The following is a 24,675-nucleotide window of genomic DNA, read 5'->3' on the forward strand; positions in this document are numbered from 1 at the left end:
ACTGGATGAAATAATATGACTGGTATAGGTGCGAACATTAAACACTTTTTGAAAAAAATATTATGATAAAATATTTTTATATATTTATAATTCGGCAAATATTACGATAAACTCACAGCTATTTCGCGGCCCGGCAGTAACACTTCTGCGGCCCGGTACCGGTCCGCGGACCGGGGGTTGGGAACCCCTGACCTAAAGAACATATCTAGGATTAAAAGACTAATGTCACAGCAGGATTTGGAAAGACTTGTCCATGCTTTTATCTTCAGTAGACTGGACTACTGTAATGGTGTCTTTACAGGTCTCACTAAAATATCTATTAGGAAGCTGCAGCTGATTCAGAACGCCGCTGCTCGAGTCCTCACTGACACTAAGAAAGTGGATCACATCACTCCTGTTCTGAAGTCTTTACACTGGCTTCCTGTGTGTCAAAGAATAGATTTCAAAATACTGCTGCTGGTTTATAAAGCACTGAATGGTTTAGGCCCAAAATACATTTCTGACCTCCTGCTAAATTATGAACCATCCAGAGCTCTCAGGTCTTCAGGGACTGGTCAGCTTTCTGTCCCCAGAGTCAGAACTAAACATGGTAAAGCAGCGTTCAGTTATTATGCTCCAAATATCTGGAACAAACTCCCAGAAACCTGCAGGTCCGCTGCAACTCTTACTAGTTTTAAATCCAGGCTGAAGACTTATCTTTTTGTCGCTGCTTTTAATTGAAACTGAGCCGTTGTGTTCATCAGTTAAGTGGAACTTCTTTGTGAACTATTCATATCTTAAACTGCACTGTAACTTTTTATTCATGTACTTTTTATTCATGTATTTTTTCTTTTAATGTTTCTTTTATTATCTTTTACTGTTTTTAAATACCTTTGTCTGAATGTCTTTCATTTTTGTAAAGCACCTTGAATTGCCTTGTGTTGAAAGGTGCTATATAAATAAACTTGCCTTGCCTTGCCTAGAATAAAGACTCGAAGACATGATGAAGCTGATTGTTAATGTGGTACATGACCCCCTGTAAGCTGTCATTTTAAAGATATATTCTAATTGGTGAACCTTAGACATGCTGGTAGTGGGGATTTTGTTATCTTTTGGGCAGCGCTAGGCTAGCTGTTTCCGGTCCTTATGTTACCTAAAGCTAACTGGCTAATGGCTCCAGTTTTGTATTGATGGACATGAGAGTAAAATCGATCTTCTCATCAAAGAAATAGAAAATAAGGGGAAAGGCATGTTTCCAAAATGTTTTAACTATTCCTTTAACAAATATTTCATAAGTTAAACTAAGCCATTCTCATTTATCCTTGCATCAATGTTAGTCATAAAGTGAAAATAATACAGTTCTATATTGAAGCTCTGCTATTTTGGGGCATTAAGGATGACCTAAAAAGATCCTGCAGGTCATTATTCCTGCTTATCACCTGCCGTTGGCCACAGTGGGGGTTACTGAACATTTCATTTGCATATTGGACAAGTCAACAAAAAATTGGAACAGGGTTGAGATGCAAAAATAGGTCATCCTAATTATGATGAGGGGGCGTTTTTTAAATTTCATAGACATTTCACAAACTTTTGATGACAGTTAGCTCTTTAAAAGTACAGAGCATTCAGTCACATTGGATGCCCTTTGCCCATCAATTAGTGTCTGCTGACTAAGGGGGAGCAGCTTTGGTACAGTGTAAATGACCTTAGCAGACAGCACAAACTCTGTATGCAGGGGATTAATGATGATATAATGAGATGGTGTCTTTTTTTCCTGGTCTTTTTGTCCCTCTGATCCATCCATCCAATAAGTCACCCATATCCATTCTTTTCATTCGACATATTTATTGAAATGTAAATATTCGTTCAGCCCATTAAGATCTAACGTTTGACTCCGTTTAAACCAATTGGTACTAAGGTGTACAATAAAAAGCTCTAATGGTACAGTCAAGTTTTCATAATAAAACAGGAAAGCAAAGAGGTCCACTAGTATAGAATGAGATTGATAACGTTATAAAATGTATTTAAAAAGGCTGATCACACTTTAAAAAGTCACTATATTATTACTACTATGTTAATGTTTGAATACACTTAATGTCTGGGGACTTCCCAACAAATGTACTTTACACTGAAATGCATTTATTTTGTACCATTATCTTCCCTAGTATTGTGTCTGTGTTTATTGTATCCAAGCTGTAAACCAAAATAGACGGGGGGTATTTGGTTAGTGTTTGGTATTTTTAGCTCATAATGTTTCTGTATAAAACATGAAGTCTCTACAATTCCAGATATATCTAATGTATTTTTTAAACACTTTCTTACTGTCGGGGCCCCTCTTCTCAAGGTTCTGATAGCTAATTGGAGTGTCCTATTTCCCATATTACCATTTTATTGTATTGTACTTTTAAACTGTTTTTAATAAAATTGAATTGAATTTGAATATAAATGAGACTGGGAATATTTTAAATAGGCAATTGTATACACCTCATTATACATCCACGTGGTGCTGAAGTATTTTGAAGTGAGGAGACAGGTTGTCAAATGTAGTTTTCAATGTATTTCTGAGTCTCAAGTGTAATGTAGACTCCCCAGGGTTTATATCTCATAAAGATAAAAGTAAGTAGTTGAGGCTTGTCTGCAAAAGGAAGTGGTAATGATAAACTCCTGTCCGACTTTTATCTTTTGCCGTATACTGTTGTCACTGTCACAGTTGTTGTTAATAGTGTTTGATTAAAATCTAGAATACCCATAAAGTGGTGTGGGAATCCTAAAATACGTAAATGAGTAAGCCTTTCACCACATCCGTTTTCTTCGTCTTGAACAGTTCTTTTAACATTGTTTTTTTGTTTGTAATAAGGTCTGTGTGTTTAACGCAAGTTTAAAGAGGACATTATGCTCTTTTTCAGGTTCATATTTGTATTTTGTGCCTCGACTGTGACATGTTTACATGTTTTGTTGTTCAGAATATGATGTCATTGGTTAGCCAGCCAGCTTTGTTGTGATTGGTCAACCGCTTAGATATCTCCAGTGCCTTAGCACTCACGTACAATGTGTTGGAATACTAGCCAATAAAAGCAAGAGCGTTACATAGTGTTGTAACTATTTTCAGGAAGTAAACAAAGGAGTCCAATGGAGGCGTTTCAGTATGTGGGGGAGTGTGTGGGGAAAAGAGGTTGCATTGACATGTACAAAAGCCTATATAACACACTACAGGAGAGGAAACATTCCCCAAAAAACATAATAGGACTTCGTTAAGAGATTTTCAGGTTTCGTTCTACGACATTAAATATGTCCACAGCTCATAACTATGTCAACACCCCACTCTTGAATATCCGAAGCTTCAATGTGACATAAAAACGTAGGTTGCTTACAAGTTACTAAATGAGACTATTAAACGTCGCGAGTGCGCCTTTGGCTTAGTGGTGATGTTGAAAGTTGTATGACTGGGATATAGTCGGTTTTTAGTCCAGCGTTAGTGTCGTACTTCTAGCGAATGCATTTAGCTTCTAAATACAATAAAGCTGTCTTAATTTGTCTTAAAGATCATCCCGCCAAAAAAAGTTTAAATATCATAAATGGAAACATACAATGGGATAATCCCATTGGTTTTGTCAAGTGAGCCCAAAAAAGACATCCACTCTATTTCAAATTAAAATAGAACTATGACATTTGTAAACAGTTTAATTCATCACTCTATTTGAAATAGAGTGGTGCAGTGAAGACATGTTTTTGTTTAACCTTTCAGTATAACTGTGTTTACTGTAACTGTTTTGGATAGTCACAGCATAGAAAGATACTGTATCAAGCTATGGGCGTAAAAGAACAATTTCTGGCATTTGCTTTGTGATGCGTAGTGTTGCTGATGTCAAGAAGTTCCAGGATGCGGGGTTGGTGTATCTCTTTTAGGTTAGCCAGGCGCTCCTCTGTGGACTGTAACATGGGTGTACACAGATGGAGTCACCTGCAAACACAAAGCAGCTCATTGTGCTAACTGCACTGTTTCCTGTCTCTTCATTCAGAAGTGATGAGGCATCACATCAAACACAACTGATGGAGAGAAAGGAAATTGTGAGCACAAGAGCTGAAGACTTAAAGCTCTCAGCTCTGACACATATGTGCAAACGCCTGCATTAAGAACATTGACATCAACTGATATGCTGCAGCGAGGGCTATCTGCAGCTTCTAGTGGTTACTTTCCTCTCTACACAATCCTCTGACACCTCTGCACCCGAAGCAAAGAAACATCTAACTGCACTTAGCCTATTTCAAGGTTTGGTCAGAAGGATTTTTATCTTAAAAGGAATAATGTAGCAGATGGAGTTATTAGGTTTTTTTATATATGCAATATAGAATAGCTGCCAGTTTAGTGTGTATTCATAATACTTTTTCTATTATTCAGAGACAAGTTGCGCGAGTAAACACTATTTGTAAAAATGCAAGTTGAGAAATAATGTTGCTAGATATATATATATATAATAGTACATAACTTTTTAACATAGCTGTAGGCTATAATAGTTGCCCTGTTTTATTTACAAATGTTACTTATTATTGCCATATTTACAGTATATTGTATTGTTATGGTGCTTAGCAATAGACATAACGTGGACTACTGAAAAATGTAAGATATTATTTAATGCTATTTGTTTAATTATTTAATATGTATGAATTTGCTTCAGTTTCAACACCATTAAGTGCAAATGCTCATTTTGACCTGGGTAAAGTCTTAGTAAAGCATACTGAATGTTCTACTCTTGTCACCTACTGTAGGTGCAGACAGAAGCACACACATAGAGAGTAGAGGCAACAATTTGCTGAGCCGAGGTCATTGCAACAAAACACTGCAGTCAGACATTGATTTGTGTTCCCTGTAAGGAGCCAAGGTAATTATTAGGATAATCTGTCATTTGAAGCAGCTTTATTTAAAAGAAAGGGACATTGTCCAACACGTGGGTGACATGAAATTAAGCCCCTGATCATTCATGAGAAAAACCGAATTCTGTGTGAAGTTGCAGGCTGTCATGGACATTATCCTCACCTTTGTTGGCTTGAGAGGCACTTTGCTCCTTAAACACGGAATGGCTGTCATTTTGTCTGTGTTTAGTAGCACATTCACCTGCAAAACAACAAAGGTCAAGAAGACAATTGTCATTAGTAACATATAACTTTATATAAATTATCCAAGACGTTGGTTTACGTTAATATGCTCATGTAGCTAATAGGCTAACAGTAAAAAGGTAACGTTACTTTCCTCAGTAGCAAACGTATCCTTATTGCAACAAGTCATTAAAACATATTCGCTACTTTTAAAGGAAATGAAGTTAACCCAAGTGTCTTAAAGTCAACTGACGTAACTTATAAGACAATTTGTTTGCTTACAGAAAATAACGGCTTCACTCACCCTGGCACGCACCGTTTACAGAACTTTACGTGATGTAATATATTTGTTAAATGGTTAAATACTCCTCTTCCGTGACTTAACGTTACACCAAGCGTAACAGGGAAACCTGTTATGTTGTTGAACTGACAAAATAAGTTATACAACAAGTAGGCCTACGTTATTAACCTACCAGTCCGTAGGTGAATAAACGGGTGATTTAGAACTTCGTTGTGGTTTGTTTCCTCGGCAACGCACTTAACAACGGCCTCTCAATAAACTGTTCTCTGATTGGCTGGAACAACTCCTTAAAAGAGAGAGAGAGAGAGAGAGAGGAGAGAGAGAGAGAGAGAGAGAGAGGAGAGAGAGAGAGAGAGAGAGAGAGAGAGAGAGAGACACATTAATGGTATTTTGCTGGCTATACCATATACACACTAACAACTCAGGACACATTTATTTTTGCATTATGTTGGGGAATATTTACTCTTTGAAATACTCATTAGCTTCACTATACATTGTATTGCCGCCAATAGCGATTAACATACACTTACATTTTGTAGACATGCTTAAAGTCGCAATTTGGGATTGTAACGTATATCTGATCAACTCACTTAATTATCTGTGTTCGTATCAGCCCTCAAAATGGATGGTGCAAGCCGTAAACAGGTAGTCCAAACGCTTTCCAAGAGTGGCTGGAGTTGCAATCTGAATGGATTCAATATTTCACACAGGAAATATTCACCAAAACTTAACTTTTCTTCTAACTTGTATACTATAACCAGCAGGAGACCGATATGTAAAATCACATTAGATGATACTTGCCATCATATATTTATTAAATGAACTTCTCCTTTTCTGTCTCCCTCTCACATACAAGGAACAGGCACAGCCACACACACACACACACACACACACACACACACACACACACACACACACACACACACACACACACACACACACCACACACACACACACACACACACACACACACACACACACACACACACACACACACACACACACACACAAAACCAGAAATAAATGAGCACTGTTTTTATCCGTGTGTTCAAGAGGGTCATTTTAAGGATTAGTTGAACTACAAAAGGGATTTGAATGTCTCGTGAGCAAGGTGTCAGGGAAGGAATTCATAATTGAATTTACGACTTTACAAATCCACCCATTTATCCCTCTTGACTGTGTTCCTGGCCTATGTATTTGGACTGATATCTTACAGAGGTTACTAATCTCTGACCCCGATCACCACTGATAAATATTTTCCCACAGTCCCCTTTCTGGGAATGTGTTAGAAAAATATCACTGGTCACCGGCTTGTTCTTCAATATCAGGATACATGTATTTATTATCCTTGCAAGAATGGAAGTAGTCATCAGAGCATATGGTACAACTAGTTCCTGAACAGTGTCCTTCAAATTCTTATATACAAGAGAGGGTGTTACTGAGTCACAAGATGCAGGAATACCGGTTCAAAGCAGTATATAATGTTTTGTTTAGATTAGCTAAAAACCACGTCAGAAATAATCATGCTTGTCATATGTCTATCTCCATAGAGGGTGAATCATCACGTTAATCGTTGTTAGCTATCATACTGTATGCCTAAAGCAGTGTGTCCTGACGCTCTTCAAGGTAAGCATACATCCTGTCATGTACGCAGTTACAGTTGGGTTTTTGACTCTGATATTGGAAGAGTGCATTCAGTATTTTCCCAACAGAATGTCTTTTTTGTTTGCAGTATATTGTCAGTGACTGAAATATCCAGTCATTTTAGTTTATATTTTGATACTGTTCCACTGCTTTGTGTCAGTAAGGAAAGTCAAATACCAGTATAAAAGCCTTCTCTATATCGGAGGTAACAACATTCATGATTTCTTTTTGGTTAAATACTAGTCAGATTTAAGATTTAAGAGCAAAGTGCTGGCACTCCAGGAAAAAAAAGAAAATTAGCACGTTGTAACTTTAAAATGTTGATGTCATAGTCCAAGTGCATTTTATAATAGCAAGATGTTTTCCTATAATGTATTTGTATCTTAAAACGTGAAACCTTTCAAGATGAACAGTAAGTGATCATATAAGAAAAAAGCAACTACAAGAGAAATAGTATATTCTTATAACAAGTTTTTTGTTTCTTTATTCTTAAACTTCCATAGAGTTAAAATCCTGTAATTCCAAGAAACGGTATTGAGGACATGAACTCAGTGTTGCCTACTCATTAACAGAGAGAGACAGAGAAAGATGAAGGGTTACCAGCCTATTTGCACAACTTGTCTCAGTTCATTTGTTTCAAGCACCTGCTTACTAAAACAAAACTCACTAACTCTGATGATATTACCATTTCCCCTCATCATTCTGTTTCTCTGTCCCTCTCTTGCCCTCTACTTGTTTCTCGCTCTGTCCCCAGCCCCTGCCTCTGACAGTGAACGCATCAGTGAGTTGCCCAGCCTGGTAGACAATTGGATTTAGCTTCTTCAAAGGGACCGGCGGTAAATTCAAACCACGCCCCCTCGCTCTTCACGCACATACGTTGGCACGCAGCAGGACCTCCGCCACTCCGTCCGCCGCAGCAGATTCTCCATCAGCCGCTCCACTCCCGTGAACCCAGGACGGGAAGCGTCCGTCAAACACGACACAAACAGCGTCTTGCTAGATAAATAGTCTCGCTTATCTTCAGTTATGGAAGCGGCATCCTCCTCCTCCAGTCAGTGCAGGTAAGACCGATAAGGCTGTTGGTGGAGGGGAGAGAAATTAGCCATGGTTGTCAAGGCTACACTGTAGCATAATAGTGATATGCAAGACTGTTGAATGCATAACACCCGTGTAACAGGACGCATCTGATGCTGCACTGTCCTATTTCTTAGTTGTTTAAAGAAGCTAAGGCTACTGTAGCTAACATGAAAGCTTTATTCAGAGGATTAGCAGCCTATAGGGGCTTTCCTCCCAAGATGACACCTCTCACTATGACGTAGTCATGTGTCGTGTGTTTACATTTAAGAGAGTATATCCTCCTGGGCATTTTGTATCAATTTTGTATGCAAATTTGGGCTGGGTCCAAAATGGGAACGAAATAGGTACAACATGTGCACTGTAGTGGACAACACTTAACATGCATCTCCTTTTACTCTTTTGAGCTACTCTATCAATCCCTGATGTAGGCTACTGTGCAGAGGAAATCCTGGTCTTTCCAGTGATATGTCATTGGTTAAAATTGCATGCTGGGAAGTTCCTCTTTCTTTTCATCCAAAATGGCTGGCATACCAAAAACAAGAGGCAGGAGGAGAAGTCAAATGTTGTTGAATAATTTGTATTTTTACCATGAAAATCATATATGTCCTTGTTGTTTATTTATTAACATGTGAGGAACTATATAATTAGTTCTGAAAGCAATTAAATAATTTAAGTTTTGAAATAAGAGCTCTTTTATAAATGTCCATTCTAGTGGACGTCAGAACCATCTTCATGGACTTAATGACTCAAAGTCAATATTGTTGCAGGAGACGGAACTGAAGCAGACATTTTCTGTACCAGATAGTTCAGGGAGATTAAGATTTTGAGTGGAGCCATGACAAATGAGAATTGTCTCAGGAATGCAAGCTCTGTTTCGGAGCATGGTCAAATGGAGACCACATCCATAAAACTAGTCAAGATGACCCTACAGCCCGTGCTGACTGGAGTCAATGAGGTACTTTCCCACTACATTGACTGCAAAGTCTTTGAAGATCTGGAAGGATTCACCAAAAACCAAACTACTTTTTTATTGACCAAATAAACAGCAATGTTCAGATCAATTACTTATTTTTGTTTTAAATAAAGGTGAATGTATTCTTTTATTAATATCACTCTATAACCATACGTTACATAGTCTATCTGTTAATGTTGGCTGTCTTTTCAAACTAAAATGGTCCCGACGTCCTCTACAGTGGACATACTGTAACATTTTAAAATTAAATTAAAAAAGTCTAAATTGCAAGATGTTTTTTTAACCCTAAATAGGTAGGAAATCACACAAAAAGGAAATTGGAAGACACTTTTTTTCCTTGGGTCCCAGGAGGATATTACATTAAGGCTTAGGGGGTTAATATGATTTGTACCAATCAAAGGATCAGTTGTTTCGAGTCCAGCCTCTAAAGTGTCCTTGGGTAAGATACCTAACCCAAAATTGCTGTAACTAAGTCAAATAAAATATCAGCTTATGTAAAAAATCTAATAAATAAAGTTGAATTACTCTCAGTACAATGCATTTATACTCCCACTTAACAGGCCAGTCTTGTGCTACCAATGCCTCAGAGCTTAGCAAGTGTGTGCAGGCTGCACACACTTGCTGTGTTGTGTGTGCCCAGAGGTGCAGCCTGGAGGTTGTCTAAGTCCCCTGTCTGCTGCCTGAATTCAAAGTTCTGACAGCACCATGGACAGCTCCTGGAGAACCAGAGAGCTCACTTCCTGTTCTGAGTTAGCTCTCTCTGCTGTTACATAATACATTAGGCTTGTTTGAGATGAGCTGCGGCTCGCCTCGAAAGTAGACGAGAATAGCCGATTGCAGCCGGGGGAGGTCTCAAAAAGCTCGCCTGAAGTCGGACAGCTCGGAGTCGGCTTGACTCGGTTTGCAATGGCGGAAATTGCGTTGGCGTTCTTCGTTGCAGATTAAGTGGATGCAATAGAAATCCCACAATTATTATATCACTACAAATAAATGACTCAAGTGTCTGTTCATTTTAAAACAAATTAATACAAGGGGGGTCGAATCCTACATGTAAATGACCACTTATTACTTTTCAAAACTGCTTCCGTCTTGACCAGTTTGCATTTATAAAGAATGCACAAATGTGTATAATCGTTAATGTCAGATCTGTACTAAGTAAATACATTTGTTCCTGCTCAAGATTAGATTAAACTTTATTGTTATTGCACAGATTACAGGTACTGAGACAACGAAATGCAGTCTAGCTTCTAACCAGGAGTGCAAAAAGCAGTAAAAGTGAAAAGTAATGTACACAATCTACAGAATAAAATATAGAATGAATTGAATGATGAATAATCAGTGAGGGGTATGAATACACTAGATATACACAGCAGCCTGTGAGAAGTATGAACAGTATTAACAGTGTGTAATATGCTAAGATATATAAAGTATGAAAACGGTAAGCAGTGCAAGTATAGTATAACATATATAGATATTAATTTCATGATGATAAACATTGTGGAACAATGATGAAAAATGTGAATGGAAGTGGCGACGTAAAACTGACACAAAACAACAACAAACCTTTGCCCAGCCAATTGGAGAGTTTCATCATTACATTACATTGCATTTAGCTGACGCTTTTATCCAAAGTGACTTACAATAAGTGCGTTCGACCAAAAAAATACAAACTTGAAGAAAACAGAATCATAAAGTACATCAGGCTTCATAGAGCAAAAACATTTCAAGTGCTACTCAACTGGCTTTAGGTAAGCCAGCCCTTTATTAGTATATAAATGCTTTGTTAATAGTTCTATCGCTCGAAGTGGAGTCGAAAGAGATGAGTTTTCAGTCTGCGCTGAAAGGTGTGTAAGCTATCTGCTGTCCTGATGTCAATGGGGAGCTCATTCCACCATTTTGGAGCCAGGATAGCAAACCCACGTGTTTTTGCTGATGGGAACTTGGGTCCCCCTCGCAGCGAGGGTGCAGCGAGCCGTTTGGTTGATGCAGAGCGTAGAGCACGCGCTGGGGTGTACAGTTTAACCATGTCCTGGATGTAGGAAGGGCCAGATCCATTCGCAGCATGGTACGCAAGTACCAGTGTCTTGAAGTGGATTCTAGCAGTTACCGGAAGCCAGTGGAGGGAGCGGAGGAGCGGCGTGGTGTGGGAACATTTAGGAAGGTTGAAGACCAGACGAGCCGCTGCATTCTGGATGAGCTGCAGAGGTCGGATGGCACATGCAGGTAGACCAGCCAGGAGGGAGTTGCAGTAGTCTAGGCGTGAGATGACGAGAGCCTGGACCAGAAGCTGCGTCGCTTTCTGGGTCAGCTGGGGACGCATCCTCCTGATGTTGTAAAGCGTGTATCTGCAGCAGTGGGTTGTAGCAGTGATGTTTGCAGTGAAGGACAGGTTGTTCTCTAGGATCACACCCAGATTCCTTGCAGTATCATCAGCAGCATGGGGTAAAAACCACCAATGAGCGTTCAGCTCGATATACCAGCGAGTCGTTTCGCATCAAGCATTTAGCTTCTGCAGCTCGTGGAGAGAAATTGCTCCGCCTCGCTCTCAAGGCTGCTGGCGTCTTTGTCCCACGAGATTTCAACGTCTCATGTAGTCGAGCCTCCATAGAAAGTCGGACAAAAAGCGCTTTCACACCGGAGTACTTTTACCCGTACTTTTCCCATTTAGTTCCGTTAGTGTCTGGAATTTTGCATTCACACAAAAAAGAGAACTTAGTTCATGAGAACTTTTCCCCCCTTTTTAGTGCCTGCTAGAGAGGTGGGACTATCCTGGGGAGAAAAAAGTACCAATTTCTGATTGGCTGGGCGAATTGCAAACCACGCCCCTTACAATTCTGAAACGTTTTTTGAAGCCGCCATTGTATTTGCTGGCATTAGCATTATTAGCATTAGCATTTGCCCTGCGCACCAATCGGAGAGAGAATAACTTATCACAACACAAAAAAAAACATGGGAGCGGTGTAGTGATGAGGAGGTGTCTGCGATTTACTCGGAAGCTGCTGGGACTCCCAGCAGCTTCGAAGTCCGGCCGGGGACTTCGGGTGGCAGTATACGCCGTGAAGTTGTTTGCGGCCTGCCAGTAAACCCAAAGCAGAAGAAGAAGTGACGTCAGCGGCTTCATTTGCATAATCTTCCCTCAGGGAACTTATTCCGGTGTGAATGCGATCGGCTCTTAGTTCCGTGGGGTAAGTGCTGGGAACTAAGTACGGCAAAGTGCTTGGTGTGAAAGCGGCTAAAATGACTAACCGTCATGCAACGCACTAGCAAGACGGCGATCGCAATTGCGCAGGTCTGCGTCGGTCTCGCTCATCTCAAACAAGCCTATAGAGAGGCGAAGTCCGGGACTCGGAAGTAGAAGGGCGGGACTTGAAGTCCCGCCCATCTAAATATTCAGACCCTTTGAGATAATTAAGTCCAGAGTGTGCCCCTTATTGTGCGTGGGCTCCGTCACATGCTGAGTCAGTCTATAGTTATCAAGAACACAAAACAGTTCTTTAGCCCCTCTGTCCTGGGGGTTGTCAACATGGATGTTAAAATCACCAACAATGACTAGACTAGACTAGACTAGAATAACGAGGCGGCTGCGGCAGTTAGCAGCTAGCGGCTAGCTAGTGTAACGTCCGAGCCATTAGTAATTATGCTAATGTGCACATAAATCGTTATGTACTTTTATATTACGCTGCTGATGTAACAGGAGCTAGTGATGGTTTTGTTCAGCATTGCCTGCTTCACTGTTGAGCTTTATGTTGTGCCCAGCATTCTCCTGTGCTCTGAAATCAAAATGTGGATAAGCATAAAACAACACTAAAATAAACACTACAATACAACTTGTTATTTGACACACACAAGGTTGTTCATTTGTGTGTATAAATATACAATACAGGCTATATATATATATATATATATATATACATACACAAGTATAATTAATACAACTGTTAATTTGATTAGAGCTTTGACACATATATCTTTATTTATATATGTATAAGTATGGCGACTTCCTCGGGCGATATCATATGGTAGCTAATTAATCTGGGTCAAAACGTGTTGTGCCCACATGCAAAGGTTGTAAACTCTGGCTTATCCCTGCGTGGTACTATAGTAATAGCAAACAGCAACGTTCAACTCCTTTAATGGTATATTGCAAGTGCAATAAGAAGCTACAGGAACGTTAATCTACGTCGGTAATATTAACTTTATTTAATACAAGATTTAATCATACAGCCCATGTAGTATAATATTTTACAAATGATGAATTACAGCAAACATGTGCAATATATCCATTATTACAGCTCCGTGGGCTAGCAGTAAGGTGATATGGGTCCGTTCTTATTGTGCATCCATCGGTAAAGGTAAAACTCATGTAGTACTGAACACATCACATGAACGTGCCGGGCGGCGCGGTCCCGTGGGTTGGATGCGCGTTCATAATGCAGAGGGAAATTACTCTCAGAATAATAGAATAGAATTCCTTTATTGTCATCGCACCAGGTACAACGAAATTTAAAAAAAAAGCAATCCTCGCAGTGCATTTCCACATAAAATGAATAAATATATATCTATATAAACATATACACACATAAACATATGCTCACACATCCATACCAACATGCATACATGCCCGCACATTATTTAAATACAGTTTACAATATAAAAACACAGGGATGATATTTTGCATCTCTGATGTCGATCAGTTAATAAGTTAATACAACTATTAAAAAGTAGTGCAGTTGCAAGTTGTAACTGTTCAGTTTAGCGTTTGACGGTGTTCAGTTCTCGTATGGCTCTGGGGTAGAAACTGTTTTTCAGTCGGTTTGTCCTTGATTGAATTGACCTGTAGCGTCTACCGGAGGGCAGAAGAGCAAACAGGAAGTGTCCAGGGTGTGAAGAGTCTGCAATTGTTTTTCCTGCTCTGTTGAGGCAACGTTGGCTGAAGAGTTCCTCCAGAGAAGGCAGTGAGCAACCGATGACCTTCTGGGCTGTGTTGATGACCCTCTGAAGGGCTGTGTGTTAATGTGCTAATAACGTTATTAGCACATTTTTACAACTTGAGGAACGAATGTTTTTAATAAGGGCTATACAAGTGTTCATACTGGGTAGTTTATTTAGTTTAAAAAAAATTATCCAACGATTTACAGACCACTCTTTCCCCATGTAAGTCAATGGGAAAAAGTGTTTCCGGGCCTGGCAACCAAACGGAAGTGTAGTACCGCCGTTTGGCCACCACGAATATTTTCATCTGAGTTCGGCGCACTTCCTGGGTGCTTGGATCCGCACTGCGCATGTGCGAGATGGTCCGCCATATTTGACAACTACATACGGCAACACAAATAGGACACTTGACACAGTGGCGTTTGGCAAAGCAGAAAAAGAAAACAAAAAAAACTGACAATATTAATCTGAACCAGAGAGAGATGAGTTATTGTTATTACAACGTGACTTCACTATTATTTAACAACTCCTTTTATTGGGTCCTTTTATTGGGTTAAGTACATTGTCAGAATAAGTGAGAAATTGATTTAACTTCAGTTAGACAGCTATCATACTGAAGAAATATTGACTGTGAAGTGTGAATGTATGCAATATGTATGGCATTCATAATTTATATCTAATTACATTAACTGTGAATGTCCTTCATTTTATTTGAAATAAAATAACAATTATATTTGTATAGATATTTGAGACGTTTATGACTCGCATGCATAATGCAAATCAGGCAGCCGTCTAGACGTCAAATGTCCTATTTGAGTTGCCGTATGGAGTTGTCCAATACGGCGGACCATCTCGCACATGCGCAATGCGGATTGGGTAGGAATGCCTGCGGGTCGGGTAGTGACAGACTTCAATACATAATTTTTCCGAAATAAGGTCCCAAGGGTCAGAAGTAGATGGGCGGGACTTCGCCTCTCTACTATCTGGCCTTCTGTGGTTTCAAAGTCATGTGACCTGCCTAGTCATTGAATGTGATTGGATGCAGGTTTTTAAATAAACAAAATAAAGGAGGAAGACACAACTGTATTTTATAAATTACAAATGAATAAAGAGGAAATTACTAAAATATAATGTATAAATGTACAATAGACTGAGGCTATGATTTATATCTGTCTGCTGTTAAATACTTTATAATAATCTATGCCTACTGGTTTCAAAGTCACAAGACCTGCCTGATGTTTTGATGTAAAGAAGATAAAATTAACATTTGGCCTTTGTTAGTTTTAACTAATAAATATCAGCCTAGCTTCTCTACTATTTCCATGTTCTTCAAATCATTTTTAAATTGTCTTGACATAATATGACTGAAGGTCTTTAAAATTCTATGAATACAGTTTCACTCATATTCAACCCACAAATCAAAACCTTAAAAAAGTTGAAAAACATGTCAAGCATTAGTTCAAAGTTGCCTTAACTTATTTGACATGATTTTCATATCTCTATTTCATATCTATGGTTGTGCACAAATAGCTTCAGAAATGTGCAGTTACGGCTATGCTATATACAGTTCAGTGATGCTGATATAAAACATGACAGCAAAATCAGAGACATGACATTCAGTTTGATAAGAGCTTTTTTTATGGCTATAGACCTATAGTCAACTCTGCTCCACATTTTGGTTTCTTGGGTTTATGAATCACTGATTACAAACGGCTGTTGTTTAGTTACTCTGACCTAAACGGATCTCATGCATTAAAAAAAACCTTTAAATGGGCACCAACAGTGAATCTGATTATGAATTAAAAAACAGAAGAAGACACAGGCATGTCTGCAAGCTGTGTGTGTTAATGCTGCCAGTCCCACCTGCACAATCATGTTAAGTGCAACTCTGCAAATAACAGGCTGGTAATGGCAACCAAGGCAACACTTGTGTCACATATGTCTGTGCTTTAGAATATATTGATCACCCCTCGGTGATGGGGGGTATCATAGGATACAGATGACCCCCGACCAAGGCAAATCGTTGAATCAGCATTAAGAGAGCTAGTTAACGTTAGCTGTTAGCTATTAGTTGTTAGCTTTTAGCTGTTAGCAGCCAGTGGGCATTAAACAGAGGTGCCATTGATAAAATGATGCTGATTCGAAACTTTATTCAGTACATTTGAAGGTATGTTATACCGTTATCATGATGTATTCAAATCTTTGATACTTTGAACTGGATTCAATACCGATGTTGGGTAGAATATAATAGTATATAAGTAGATATTTTCACAGGAATATTTACCCTTGTGTTATGTTCACATTTCGCACCCTTTGGTAATGTTCGGGTCAAATTGACCCGGGACATATTTCAGGGTTTAAAAAAAATACAGAACTAAATTCAACATGCACAATTCCTTATATATATATTGTCTTTAACTCATTCCCAAAAATATAAATGAAATATATGATTAGTTTTTGAAAATACTCTTTGCTAGATCAAATTTAACAATGGAAGTGTCCATCGTTTTTTGTGACAAAAATGTAATTTATGTTAAAAAAATATATACTGTAATAAAAACTAGGTTTACATTTTGCTCATGCTTTTCTAGGACAAATGTAAATGAACATTTTTTTCATTAATGTTTATTATTTTTAATCTGTCATATAATAATCAAAGCCCTGAAGGAAATAAAGCAATTTATCAGCAATTGGAACACAAGAACCACACATCCAAAAGTATTTGGCTGTGAAATATAGAGGGAATGAAACATCCATATAAATGACATAGAACAGATATAAACACAAAGCCAATAAAAACAATTAACAGTCACTATTCATAAAATACAGTATATCCGAAAACTATATTGATGAAGTGACGCTGCAGAACATCATGTGAGTCAATGGGCAAGTCCGTTTAGGAAACACATGATGTACAGAACTTCTTCGTGTGTATAGCACAGATGTACTTGTTGCAGTTGCTGCATGTAGTCTGTGTCTTGGAGTCCTTTGAGGGTCCACAGACCTCACAGCTGGCTGTGGGGGTCTTCCAGAAGCTGACTGTGGGGGTCTTCTTGCGGCTGGCTGTGGGGGTCTTCCAGCAGCTGGCTCTGAGTCAAGTTCATCTTCCAATTTGCTGTCAAATTCTGAGTTTACCTCCACATTATCCTGATCTTCAGAAATGTCTTCCTGTCCCACTTCACCGTGTTCTTCTAATGCATTCCACTCACTCTCATCCATGATTAGCTCCAAGGCTCTCTGAGCAGAATATGTTTTGGCCATTTTGTTGGTAGATAATTGTAGTTCTGCACTACACTGTAATGTGAGGTTATGTCTCTGTTTTGTCCCTCCTCCGGCGTGCAGGTGCGAGGGGGGACAGTGCGAGAAAATGTAAAATGTTTATACATTTCTGGAAGATCTAAAATGTTTATAATGTTCTAGGATAGTTTTGTGTACACACTACAAAGGGTAAAGATCAAGGGAAACCAGGATGAAACAGCTTCTCTATGCATACGATCGTGTGTGTGTGTGTGTGTGTGTGTGTGTGTGTGTGTCTTTAGTCTGTGTGTTTGTGTGTGTGTGTGTGTGTGTGTGTGAGTGTGTCTTTAGTTTGTGTGTGTGTGTCTTTAGTTTGTGTGTTTCTGTGTGTGTGTGCGTGTGTGTGTGTGTGTGTGTGTGTGTGTGTGTGTGCGTGCGTGTCTTTAGTTTGTGTGTGTGTGTGTCTTTAGTTTGTGTGTGTGTGTGTGTGTGTGTGTGTGTGTGTGTGTGTGTGTGTGTGTGTGTGTGTGTGTGTGTGTGTGTGTGTGTGTGTGTGTGTGTGTCTTTAGTTTGTGTGTGTGTGTGTCTTTAGTTTGTGTGTTTCTGTGTGTTTTTCTCTGTCTGTCTGTCCTGGTATTGTATCCGGGTCAGATTGACCCGAACCTCTTATGAAGGACATAAATGCGGGTGGGCATTTTTTCATAAGTGGAAAAAAATAAAAACAATTCCACGTGTCCTTCACAATAAATAAGCCCCGGCCATTGAGTTTCAGGTTGAATGAAAATATCCTTATATTTTTTTTTATTCATTGAAAATGGAAATCGGGTCAATTTGACCACACAAGGGTTAAATAGATATCCGGACCAGGCCATGTCATTCAGCTGGTGTTTGGGAGGCTAATTAGCTGTTGGCTTTCAGCTTTTAGCTGCAACCTTTTAACTGTTATATTTTTGCTTTTTGGTATTACCTGTTAGCTTTTAACTTTTTGCTGTTACCTGTTAACTTTTTGCTTTTAACTTTGTGCTGTTTACACTGACTTTGGGACTACCAGGGACCAGACTGTACCCGGTCTCTGGTAGTCTCAAAGACAGTGTGTACCAACATAACTACAGTAATGAACGATTTTGCTTCTCCTTTTGGAGTTGGAATTCAATTAAAATAAATACTTGGGGAAATGTGGGAAGATTGAACCCTCAAGGCTAGACTGATGTAGCTGTCATCTTAGATGGCGGCTTTAAAATGGGCTCCAGCTTTAAAATGGGCTCCTGCTGCAGATTGGTCTGGTAAAGGCTGCAGCCTGAAGTGTCATTGTGTTTTAATAACAAAGCTTGAGGCATTGAAGGAACATTAAGGTTATAGCTCTACAACCAGATTATTAACTAGAATTACAGACTGTTTTCAGACCATAATGTGTTACCTCAAGGCATTTCAAAAGGTAATCTGCATCCCTGCATACTTATTTTGCTGATACACATAACATGGCAAAGTAAAAACCCATAAGTGTGTGTTGCACAATGTTGTATTTATTCTTATCTTTAGTTGATGTTCCTTTCCATGTGCTTGTACTCTCGCATTTCAGAGTGCACCCCATCTAGCAGATATTTTAACTATTATTTAACACAGTTATTAAAGATTATTATACCATGACATTGAAAAATAGATCGGCCTGAGTTTCAAAGAGTTTATTTCTCAAAAAGATAGAAAACCTTGTAATGCATGCATTAATTACTTCCCCATGCTGCTTTGTACACACAAAGACATGTAATCAACACTTGCTGTATGTTTCCCTTAAATTAACTGTAATTTCATTATGTTATAAAATGACAAATTCTAAATATGAGACTGATAGTATTTGTGGTTTTATTTTCCCGGTGATAGTGATGACGACGGTCATGAAATATTTATCATAGTGATTTAAGTGACTGACATAGGTCAGTCACTTAAATCACAGCTGTCTTTAAGTTACATTTGTCAATATTCTTTCCAGCACTTACAGTTATGAAGAGTATAAGGAGACAGCAGACTGGCTGCTGGCCCACACAGAGCAGCGTCCTAAAGTAGCCATCATCTGTGGGTCGGGCCTGGGGGGCCTGGGAGAGCTGCTGGGTGACAGGAATGTGTTCCAATATAAAGATATTCCACATTTTCCCACCAGCACTGGTAAGTTGAAAAACTGCCTTTTCTATAGAACATATTACTAGTGTTGAGAAATAGAACATAAGCATGCTAGCATCTGCTCATACTGTATGTTGTTTGCAGTGCCAGGCCATGCTGGTCAGCTGGTGTTTGGGAAGCTGCTGGGCCGTGAGTGTGTCTGCATGCAGGGGAGATTCCATTTCTACGAGGGCTACAACATACACACGGTAAGCTATAGCCACTGCTGCAACTGCTTGGTACTTTTTATTCGTAAGGCTAGGACAGTGTTTTTGCTAGAGATGAGCTGTAAATTAGTTAAAAAGTCCAATGCTGTACTATTAGATGTGCTATTCTATCCTTTTTTAGCTGAAAACTGCTAACACATTAATCTTCCAGGTTCACCATCTTGGTTTAGCTTGTGGCATACTAATACTTGCTAGTTAGCCATAAACAAGGAGTAGGCCTACAGCTAAAGCTGATGAGATTGTCATTAGTTTTAGTGCTGAAAAGTGTCCAGTTTCTTCAAGTCCAAGGTTATGTGTCTTAGTATGTCTCAGGTAAAAACCCACATAAATAAATAATAAAGAACTGAGAAAAACATGAAATTATTTATTAATTACTAGGGGTGTAACGGTTCACAGAAGTCACGGTTCGGTTCATACCTCGGTTTGGGGGTCACGGTTCGGTACGTGTTCGGTACAACAAGGAAAAGAAAAGTCCCAAATACATAATTTTTTTTGCTGTTATTTATTTGTAACAGTAGTGCAAGTTTTGGTATGAAAATAAGGAACTCTAACATTTGGAATCATTAACTGTATTACACAGTTAAAAACAAACAAACAAACAAACACAAACAGTAACACACACCAATGGCCATATGGCTGATGTCAAACAAAAAGGTTAAATAAGCTGTACAACTAAAAAGAATGTCTTGAAAATATTAAAATAAATAATAAGAAAGTGTTTCAATCACAATCAATAAAAGGCAATACAGAACTGTATAACATCTCCTGATGTCAAAATATAAAATAAATACAATGATAAATATAAAAACAAAATAAAATCTGAACCTTTAGGAGCAATGTCTAACATGTGTAATTAACTTGTGAGTGTGTGTGAGGCCATTATGCCTAAATAAAGGTACTCAAGCTCTACTCTATTTTCAAGTTGTTCTTCAAAAAGATGTTTGTCTACGTAGTCAGTAGTGAGGGCAGATCTGTTGGCGGTAACTATGTCACCTGCCGTCGGGAAAACCCTCTCGCTGGGGACTGAGACTGACTCGGATGTGATTGAGCATGTTTGACGCGTTACCACTAGCATACCGCACCGCTGTCGAACAACGCCGACACACCATCCTCGTCCGATCCACAACTCGCACCCCATCATTGTTGTAGTCCACAGGGAACCCGAAATGTTCCCACACAGCTGATTTAAAAGAAGCAGATGGGTCTTCTAGCTCCTGTGTGTTGTGTGAACTCGCCATAGCTAGGCTACTACATTTTCTTCTTCATATATTGTGTTCGTTTTGTTGTGTTTTGTTCTTGTTCTTCATTTGTTATTTACGGGCGGCTGGCTTTTAGGCGCAATACTGCCCCCTGGATTATAAATAGTGTAATACTACCCTGAGTGACAGACTTTTTTCCCACTCGTAAAAAAAGGCGTATTCGCCGTGTGACTGCATGTGCCGAACTGTGACGTCCGAACCGTGACGTCCGAACCGTGACGTCCGAACCGTGACGTCCGAACCGTGACGTCCGAACCGCGACGGTACGGGACGAATACGGATACCGTTACACCCCTATTAATTACACAATTATTAAAAAAGTGGTCTTAACCAAAGTTGGGAATCCACCACTGATGGTGGACCACTATCAATAATGTTCAAGATATATAAAGGCTCAATGGGTCAAAACAGAGCATTGTCATTATTGCCCTAGAAACTACACAAGCTGACCTCAGTGACACCGAAACCATGCAACCAACGCTAGGTAGCTAGTTTAGCATTACAAATTGAATTTCACATTAAATCATTTATTTAAACTCCCAGACAACAGCATTACCCACAATGTTATGCACCTGCTGACCAGTGATAGCACACATCTCAGAAAGCTACAGGAGGCTGGACTGTTTATAGCAGGTGCTAGAAAATGTTGACGCAAACAAACAACAACATATTAGAAAAACGAGATTCAACAATGCCCGGGCTAATATGCTACCGTTACATACATTTGAATGATGTTACCAATTTGTTTTTGCATTATACAACAGCATTAACACAAACAAATATAACAGTTTAGAATAAATAAAGGAAATGCTTACAAAACGTTTTTGAAACCATGCACAAACAACTGAGAGTATCTTTGGATGTATTGCTGCTGTAACCTTTAAGATGCCAATGCAGAGCCAACAACTGTTACTGTTCAACCATACACACATCCTGCTCATATAGATCCCGCTAATATAGATCCTGCTAGCAGTAGCCCGAGGCAAACAGCACTTCATAGAACTGCTCTTCAGACAAGTTGTTGATTCTGACACCAATGCTTGTTTTGAGAAATGTTAGATGTTAAGTATAATGTTAACTCTTTCTTTGAGCCTCCCTCTGCTCATCCTCACAGATTTCTAAACTTAGTTAGCATCGGGTAGTGCTACAGTACATGCTTATGTTTTCGGAAGAACTTCTTTTTTTGTTCACTATAAAACCGTAGCCTTATACTACAGACTGATATGTTGAGTTGCTCGACAATGTATCCTAGCAGTACCCAGCATATGCAATGTTTAGTGGAACATTATGCACAATAGCATAGGGGCCAATAGTTTAGGGAAGGATTAGCAATTTGTTTTGCCTTCATTAACCGTCACAAGAATCTGAGACGGAAATTAAAACCTTGCTGATGCAAATGATATACTATACAGAATAACAGCACACAAGCTGGCAGTTTAAACTCTGACTATGTCAATAACTTGGAGGAAAACAATCTTTAAACCATGCAAGTACAAACACTAACTCTGTTATGCTTGTCACAGAAAGAGGCTCTTCACAAGACACACCATTCAAATGTCCTCATTCATTATTCATTGTGCCACAAATGTACAGTTCCAATTTGAAGTTAGTTATAGTTTTATACTTACTGTATATCAAACTGCAGGTGAGATTTTTCAAATTGGACTTCCTTTTGTATCATTTTACATACCCTTTCAAATAAAACTGCTCGTACAAACATTTAAGCTTTTATCTATAGCGCAATCATGATTTTGTCATCTTATAATACCATTTTGTTTAAACCTGGTCTACTGTATAGCAAACTCATTTTGCTCACTGTTATTCTAAAAATGTACTTTGTGCGATGTATGATCAGCTGCTGAATCATGAGGACAATATGAAAACAACGTAGTGTGTCATAGTGTTGATATGGGATCAGCCTTTGGCCTGTGGAGACACTGTATGCTGGCTTTATTTATTTTATCACCGGCCGTGATGTGCCATCTCCACACAAAATGATCCATATAACCCAACTGAATCATAAAGCCAGTTTCATACAAAGAGAAATGAGTAACAGAAAGCCAGATGCAGTATGACCTTCCTGTTTCCAGCTTGGACTTTAGACAGCTTTATAATGTATTTCATTGCCATGCAATCACCATAACATGAGTTGAACTGAAAAAGATTTGATTCAGCCATGAAGCCAATAGTGGTACATTTTACCAGACAATTATGCTTTCATGGCAAATTAAACAAATCTATAAATCAGATTAAATGAGAGTCAGTTATCATAACAAACACTAGCAGTGTGGATAAAAATGTAGCCCATGTTTTTAATTTATCCTCATTGAGTATAAAAAAAATGACAAACCCATCAGCATCAGCTGTACTTTGTGGTTAGGGCTAATTAACATGTGTTAGTTAGCTAAAATACTAAAATAAAATGGTGTGCCTGTTAAAAGTGACATCAAAATTCATACCAGAAGCTTCTAAATGCTGAACATGTACTTGCTAGCATTTTCATTTTAGGCATGTTAGCATGTTGCCGTTAGCATTAGCTAACCAAGCGTGAGTCTGACCCAATCCTTCACTGAGCCACGAGCATGACTCTTAATGTTGTCCTCTGCTGTTTCTGTGTGACTTTTCTTTCTCCCTCCTTGTCAGGTGACATACATAATAATTGATAGAAAACTAGCTTAGCAATTGTGTATAGCCATCCAGGAGGTTTTTAGCAAATGATTTAATAATGTCAACTCTATATTAACAGCTGCCTGCTACAGTGTAACTAGTTGACAGGCCTGCTATTACATATCTGCTTACACTTCCTCCACAACAAAGCCACAAGTCAACTTACAAAACAGTCTACTGTTTAAATATGCAATGTTCTGAAATGACAGCGCTGACCTTATCAATAAACATTTCTGCACTAACTAGTAGAACACTCACAGGCAATTCAAGCTGTAGAGGAATGGGAAATAGAAAAAGCAATTTCTAAATGTGACTGCAATGCCCTATAAAGATTAGTACAAAAAAGTATTCAATTCAACCAAGACCTCAAGTAATAAAAACGATAGGTTACTTACGTAAACCCAGGCCTCAGAGTAACATGATGTGAGATCATGGGATGCGCCTCAACGCGTATGCAAACAGAAGCATCAATCTCATTACGCCAATCCTGATTGGCTGGTGATCTTGACGTCTACGTCAGGGAATCCACCCACCCTTTAAGTAGCTTGCGCTACGTCGCAGCGTCATTCAAAATAAGCACCTCTTCTCGCTTCGCAAGAAGGGTCGTCTGGTGAGACATCTCACTTCATGTTACTCTGAGAAACGGGGTTACGTAAGTAACCTATAGTTCTCATTCATAACACTCTGTTCGATGTCTCACTATGGGATATTGAAACTCCCGTATTGCCAGACATGCTTATCTCGAAAATCACCAAAACAACCAGAACTTAACAGGTAGAACCCTGTCTCAACAGGGGGCCCAGCACTGCGCGGGCCACACTTGGAACAGAGACTTCTAGCCTGTAAAAGCAGACAAAAGTGAGCGGTGAGGACTAGCTCGCTGCTGCACAAATGTCTTGGATGTAAACACCCTTGAACAAAGCCCAGGATGTAGCCAGTCCACGAGTAGAATGAGCATGCACAAACCTCCGTGTGATGGACGTCCAGTCTGTTGGTTTGGAGAGGACTGAGGGTCTTTCCTCAGCGAGGAGGACCAGGCCTGATGGAGGAGCCCATGCTGGGCAAAGCTGATACTGCACAGGCCTAGTCTGTCACTTTATTTGACTAAATGTGTTTACTTATACATTTAAT

General features: G+C 39.2%; 2 protein-coding genes across 2 annotated transcripts in view; one reads left to right on the forward strand and one right to left on the reverse strand.

Moving 5' to 3' along the window:
- The window catches only part of hydin (HYDIN axonemal central pair apparatus protein), a 151,912-nt gene extending 146,334 nt beyond the window's left edge, over positions 1 to 5,578 (reverse strand). Inside the window, 2 exon segments of the mRNA XM_034085765.2 lie at positions 5,015 to 5,092; positions 5,378 to 5,578. Of these exon segments, the coding sequence (XP_033941656.1) occupies positions 5,015 to 5,065 (51 nt within the window). The 5' untranslated portion in view covers positions 5,066 to 5,092; positions 5,378 to 5,578.
- Positions 5,579 to 7,800: 2,222 nt separating this feature from the next.
- Positions 7,801 to 24,675, forward strand: part of pnp6 (purine nucleoside phosphorylase 6) — a 28,401-nt gene continuing 11,526 nt past the window's right edge. The window contains exons 1-3 of the mRNA XM_034085020.2: positions 7,801 to 8,079; positions 19,225 to 19,397; positions 19,497 to 19,600. Of these exons, the coding sequence (XP_033940911.1) occupies positions 8,045 to 8,079; positions 19,225 to 19,397; positions 19,497 to 19,600 (312 nt within the window). The 5' untranslated portion in view covers positions 7,801 to 8,044. The remainder of the gene's footprint in view (positions 8,080 to 19,224; positions 19,398 to 19,496; positions 19,601 to 24,675) is intronic.

Source organism: Pseudochaenichthys georgianus, chromosome 6 (assembly GCF_902827115.2).
Source record: "Pseudochaenichthys georgianus chromosome 6, fPseGeo1.2, whole genome shotgun sequence".
NCBI classification, from domain to species: domain Eukaryota; kingdom Metazoa; phylum Chordata; class Actinopteri; order Perciformes; family Channichthyidae; genus Pseudochaenichthys; species Pseudochaenichthys georgianus.